The sequence below is a fragment of the Artemia franciscana genome, chromosome 15 (genome assembly GCF_032884065.1).
Source record: "Artemia franciscana chromosome 15, ASM3288406v1, whole genome shotgun sequence".
NCBI classification, from domain to species: domain Eukaryota; kingdom Metazoa; phylum Arthropoda; class Branchiopoda; order Anostraca; family Artemiidae; genus Artemia; species Artemia franciscana.
In genome coordinates, this window is record NC_088877.1 from 32,984,586 (window position 1) to 32,991,392 (window position 6,807).

The 6,807-nt window shown below is 33.7% G+C and overlaps 1 protein-coding gene across 1 annotated transcript in view; it reads right to left on the minus strand.

The window, feature by feature from the left end:
* The window catches only part of LOC136036629 (barH-like 1 homeobox protein), a 28,062-nt gene extending 22,080 nt beyond the window's left edge, over positions 1-5,982 (minus strand). The window contains exon 1 of the mRNA XM_065718930.1: positions 5,554-5,982. Coding sequence (XP_065575002.1) covers positions 5,554-5,926 — 373 coding nt within the window. The 5' untranslated portion in view covers positions 5,927-5,982. The remainder of the gene's footprint in view (positions 1-5,553) is intronic.
* Positions 5,983-6,807: the final 825 nt, after the last annotated feature.

The window sequence follows — 6,807 nt, forward strand, 5'->3', positions numbered from 1 at the left end:
TTGGATCACCACAAAATTCTGTGGGAAGTAGAAGCCAGTGTCCTCATTATGCTTTTGGGGACCCGAACCCGACGTAAAATTTATAAGGGAATGAAAGGGAGAGTTCCAAAAGAACCTCTAAGTTCTTTTCATCGGGATATCTAGCAGAAAGGCTTTCAGATCCGGACGAAACTTGAGCAAAAGTATGAGTTAGTGCCATAGTTGTTACTTTTGCAGGTTTTACCCTTTTTAAACTCTCGTCATCAGAACCTTTACTACATTGGATTGCCATATGCAAATAAAGCTCGGTCGAAAGTAAGAACTAGGGTCCTACTTGTTTAAGGTCAAGATCCGATCCCACCTATGTGGATAGTAAGGAGAGGGAGATGGGGACTTTTGTTGTCTTGGTATTTAAAAGAACGGGTTGTTTAATCTAATAAAACTGATTTAGATGTTGTGATTTTTCTTCGCCTAAAGACGATACAGCCAAAGGGTCCCTAGACTCTTGTCATCGGGACATTTACCAGAATATATAGTTTACTCTCAACTGAAATCAATGAAAAGTAACACCTAATGTCCTTGTCTTGTTTTATGGTTCCGAAATTCTAGCCATTAAGATATCTTCCATTTAATCTTATAAGATGTAACAATAAGATATATGAGTTTTTCAAAGGTCGACAACACAAGTGAAACATTTCTCGATGAAAATAATACATATCGATATTTTAAAAATTATTGGATTTTTCATGCTAGTTGGAAACAGAATAAGCGGGGAGGAGTTGGTATTTTTTATAAGAGATTTTTCTACATCTTCTTTACGTAATGAATTTATGATTTTGAATGTTGAGAGGTTATTTGAGAGTTGTTTAGCAGATGGGAAAGATAGAAAAAATACGTTTTTGGTAATTGTAGTACATCGGCCACCTTCGTCTAGTCTTCAAGAGTTTTTAAGACAATAGGAGTCATTGTTAGATTCCCTCATTTAGCAACACGTTTTATGTAATGGGAGATTTTAATATTAACTTGATAAGACATAATGATTCAACATCAAATAAAGAATTAGAATTTTTGCATACATCATTTTTACATGGTTTCTTACCTACTTGCTTGCTACCATCGAGAATTTTTGACCAACATGCAACTCTTATTGATAATATTTTTACATCTGATAATTACCTTATTACTCATATTATTTTGAAAGATACATATAATCATTGTGTTGTTGTTTCAGACTTCCCTGTGTTAAGAATGGAACTTGAAAAGGGACCAAATAAAAGTTATAGAATGGTAATTAACCAGAAAAAATATATGAGATAAATGTAAAAATAGAAGATACAGATGGGACTGATGTGTTAAACATTGAAGGCACGAATCAGCCAATTGCTTTATTATATAGCAAGTTTAACCAAATATTTGAGCGAGTATGTCCCTTGGTATTAAGGAAAAGTAACGTTTTACCTCATAAGCCATGGGTTACTCAAAGCCTGTTAAAGAGCATAAAAGAAAAAAATAGACAGTATAAGGTGAAGATGCAGTATCCAAATGAAATTAATATTGCAGATTTTTCAAAGATATAAAACTTGGCTAATCTTGTTCTCAGAGAGGCAGAAGTAAAATATTATCAAAATGCGATTCACCTCGGAAAACAGGGAAAATAATAAATGAAAAATTGAAAATGTTAAAATAAGAAAAATCCCATCTCACTTTACAGTTGATGAAGGAGTTAAAATAACGGATGAGAATCAATAACAAATGCATTTGCTGACCATTTTAGGAAAGTTGGAAATTACGCGGTGGATCAAATTTCTGATAGAACACATGATCTTAGAAAATATTTACAAAATAAAGTAGATATGATTATATTTATATACTCTATCCAGTTCTAGGAGTACCAAATAGCTGTTATTATTTTGAAAAATGGAAGTTCTACAGGAAGTGATGAATTTTCTATAGGAAGTATGTCGATTTCTCTGTTTAAAGATTTAGCTGATGTAATTTCTCAGCCGCTTTTATATACTTTCAATTCTTGCATAAAAAATGCCTCTTTTCCAGATTGTGTTAAAGTAGCTAAAGTTTTACCTTTATTTAAAAAAAGGTGACAAAGATAATCCAAACAATTACTGGTATATTACGATTTTATCACCTCTTTCTAAAGTTTTTGAAAAGATAGTAAAGAGTAGGTTTACTTCATCTCTGATAAGGAAAGATTATTTGTCTCCCATTCAGTATGGTTTCTTGACTTGTAGGTCAACAGAGCAAGCTGTAGCTGCTTTACATAATTTCTTACCAGATTTCTTATCTGGCAACAACTATATTTTTTGACATAAAAAAGGAATTTGATAAAATAGACAATGCAATTCTTCTTGATAAGTTGGAAAATATTGTGAAATGATATTTATCTGAAACAATGCTAAAAGTCAAAATTGGCGAGGCTTCGTCTCATATTTTTCCTCTAGAAAGTGAAGGGGTACCTCGGGGTCTGTATTGGGGCCGGTACTTTTTTAAATTTATATAAATGATCTTCCTAATTGTATGCCTTCAGAAGAAGAATTGGCAATATTGTTTGGGATGACAAAGCAATTAGTTTTAAGGTGGGCAATTAGGAGGACCTACGATTGTCCCTCGAAACTGTTGTTCTGAATGTAAATTCTTGGTTTCATGACTAACCTAGAGAAGTCGGAATTTATTGTTTTTGGGAGAATTTCGAAGCCGGTAAGGCGTGTGTCATTTCAAACTATTAATATTGGAATTTCTTCCATAAAAAGAGTAGATGTATTTAGATGTTTAGGCATTTATATAGATTGAACTTTGTTGTTTAAAGCACATATTGGTGCTTTAACTTGTGGCAACAATGTCCAGGAATCTTGGTTGTCTGCATTGCTCGAAGTTTCTGTTTCCGTACAAGATTATGAGGACTTTATATTTTTCATTAGCTGAATGCTATTTTCAATTGCCCGACTGTCTGGATGTTGACTTTCCCTTCGCATTTACGAGGACTCCAAATTGTAGCAAATTAAATCATTAAGAATCCTGGACCATTTTTTAACACCCCAGGAAGACAAAAAAAATATCTGAAACTAAAACATCTTTTTTATTTGTGGGCATTTTTGATTTGGAACAAATTTTTCACCTTAATTTGGAATTAACTTAAGTGGTCATTTTTTCCATACCCTAAAAGTTTTGGTTGAAAATTAGCATAGCCATTTATCAAGAGCTAGGAATAAGTAAATTTTCTCGTTTGTTAAACATGAGAGATCAAGACTGAGTCTGAGATATCAACTTTCACAAATTGCCAACAAATACAAGCTATTTGATATAGCAAGTGAATCACCATTACTCTGCATATATAAAAAGAAATTGAAAGAGATAGTTCTTTCCGCCTAAAGCAGCGGGGAATGAATGTATTATTGATTTATTTATAATTTGTTTTGTAAATCCCTTCCCTGTCTCCTTGAGTCAATGTTTTCTTTGTTTTTCTCCTTTTTTCTTGTTTTTTTCTTCTCTTTCTTTCTTTCTTTGTTTCTTCTTTCTTTCTTTCTTCCTCTGTGCTCCGTGAGAGTTATTAAAGTGCAATTTATTTTTATGTTTCTTTAGTATAAAAGGAGACGTAAGAGTTGCCTCTCTGTCTTCTTTGTACAAATTTTGTGTATAGTCGTTTTGGTTAATAAAGTCAAGTCAAGTCAAAGTCCAATGAAGGTCTTTGGGTCGAAACTACGAAACTAAGTCACAAGTAACAAATAATGTCCTGATGGTTCGAAGGTTCAAAGTTTTTGTCGTAAGTAATCGTGCTATAACTTAGGCTACAAACCAAAAAAGGGGGTGGGAGAGAGTTAATACAAGGCTCATAGTTCTGCTCTTTTAAAGGGTGCACCTGATCAGTCCTTTGTAGGATAGGGGGTAAGGATATCAAAACTCTAATAAAACTATTTTGTTAATCTAATACAAGGCTGGCCGATATAATTAATAAAAAACTGGCTAACTGCAACAGTTATGGTGTAGGGTGTACGTGCCTGAATGGTCGGACTTATGTAAGAGAATGGTTGAATTTCTTGACATTCATGTCAATAAAAATCACCTTAATGAAGCCCAATTGGATTTGGTAGGCATTAGCAGCTACGACGGTTTCTCCATCTTCAGAGGGCTCAGGCCGATAGTTAAAGGGAAGAGAAGTATTTGTTAGAAACAGTTTTAAATGTGTAACATTAGAAATGATTTTAAAATTAAAAAAAAACTTCCATTTGCTTCCAATTTGATATCATTATAAGAAAATAAAACAGCCAGAACATTTTCTTAAGCTAAAATCCTTATTGGTGTAGTATAACCATTCAAACAGTTCGTGGTAACGAAGTGTAAGTAAGGAGTGACCCGGCTTAATTGTAACCGAAACTCTAAAAAACAGAATTTTGATACCAATAGATGCATTAAAAATTGGATTTTTATGCTGATTTCAAATATATCAGTTTTATCTGATATGCATCTATTGCATATCGGATATGCAATAGATGCATATTGATCATATTGATGATAGCTTTATCCATCAAAAGCTACGAGCCTTAGAATATGTGCCTTTTTTTAAGGTGGAAACTCTCCCTAAAGTCATAGAATCTTAACTGAAATCCCATCATCAGATTCAGAGAACCCTATTGGAGAGGTTTCAAGCTCCTATCTGCAAAAATGTGGAATTTCGTATTTTTGCCAGAAGAAAGATCACGGATGCGTGTTTATTTATTTTTTTTCTTCCCAGGGGTGATTTTATTGACCCAGCGGTCCTAACCAAAAATTGGAGGGAAACTAGGCCCCTCCCACTCTCATTTTTCCCGAAGTCACCCAATCAAAATTTTGAGATAGTCATTTCGTTCAACATAGTCGAAAAACCTATTAGCTATGTCTTTGAGGATGCATTAATCCCCTGGAGCCGCCGGGGGAAGGGTTACAAGTTGTGAACTTTGTCCATTGCTTACATATATTATTGGCTATTTCCATTTTCAGATATTGACATTTTCAGTGGGGATTTTCTCTGGTGGGGATTGGGGTGAGAAGGTTATGTGGGAGGATCTTTACATGGAGAAATTTTTCACAGGGGAAGGGAATTCTCCATGAAGGGGGCGCTGGGTTTTCCTGCATTATTTAAAAAACGATCAGAAATTAAACTAGAAAATGTTGTTTCAACTGAAAGTAAGGAGCAACAATAAAACTTAAAACAAACAGAAGTTATTACGTATATGAGGGGGTTCGACCCCTCGTCAATACCCCACTCTTTACGCTAAAGTTTTTTCTAGTACTTTGAAAGAGCTATTTATTCTAATTAAATGGTCTTTGTGATTCAGGGGTTATTTTTAAAGAAGTGAAAGAAAATTTGAACTTTAGCTTAAAGAGCGAGGTATTGACGAGGAGGCGAACCCCCTCATATACGTAATAATTTCTGTTTGAGTTAAGAATTAATCGTTCTCATGACTTTCAGTTCAAAAAACTTGTTTTTTTTTTATTTAACATAAGGAGTTAAACCAAATAAATACGATACTACAGGAGCGGATGGGTTAAAATCTGAATCGAAAATAGATCTGTAAAACTTACCTGAATAAGTATCTAAAACAGCTTTTTCGTCAACATCTTCACCATCATCAAGGTCATCATTGTCATCATCACTTTTCGACCCTGCACAAGATCTTTGGTTATCAAAATTTGCTACAGTCTCTAAACTTTGAAAACTAGTATGTGAATAGCTAGTACCTTGTGAGAGATCTATACCCACTTCTTCAAAGTTCTGAGAAAGTGCATCTGTCATTGTCTTTAGTGAAGTAAATGGTCCATTTACTTTTTCAGCTAAAAGATTGGCTATTGAAAATTTCGACGACTTCGTAAAGTCATTTTCCAGCTTATCCAGACATTCTTTGACAGGTTCACAATTTTCCAAATGGTTACCTGATATTGAACCTTGATCAGCCATAACACAAACTCTAATACAATGTTAAAACTTTAAACAAACTCATTAGAATGACGTGTTTAAAGATTGCCAGTTTTCCAACTGGAAAGAGGTTCTAACGGCATCAATACCCAACACGCTTTCCTATTGGCTGGAAATGTGTTCTGGAATTAGTCTCATGTTCTCCGCTATTATTTGGGCAATTACGTAGTAATTGGTTGACACTGATGATACCATTTGTCAACTCCAAACAGAGTATCCTTGGAGGATTCCTGTCAACTTACTTGGAATCTCTTTTATTTATTACCGGAATAGCTTTCCAATCTAAAGCATCTCCGTCAGAACCATTTATTCTTGAAGTTCTTAACGATAGCTTTTGGAAGATGACAAATACACCTCATTTAAGAAGCCAAATATATCACATATTAACTATATCACATATGTGACATATTCGTCAAATTTGTATCCTAACCTAAATTATTAAACTCAGGACAAGGGGCACAAACTGGAAGGGAGGTAACCAGCTATTTCCTCACCTATATTTTGAGGAGCACCTTTTTCAAATAGTCGAATTTTCTATGAATTTTTTCATAGAGTAATTTGATCTAGAAATGCTTCGTAAACAAAAAGAAACATAAAGAAATAATTTTTTTTGTGCTTTTTAAATGTGTTATGTCTCTTACATTCACTTTTGAAAATTGTTGTAAAATCATAATTTTCATATTAAAATCATTGCGCTGTATCTGGACATCCTAAGAACTTAATTTATGTTAAAAGGACTTTTTAAAAACAGACGAAGAAAGCCCAAACTCATTTTCAAGTTTGTTTTTAGATCTTCTAAATGAAAAAGTGCATTCTGTGATTTAACACCTTTAGATTTACTGTAGACAAATCATTTAGAGAAG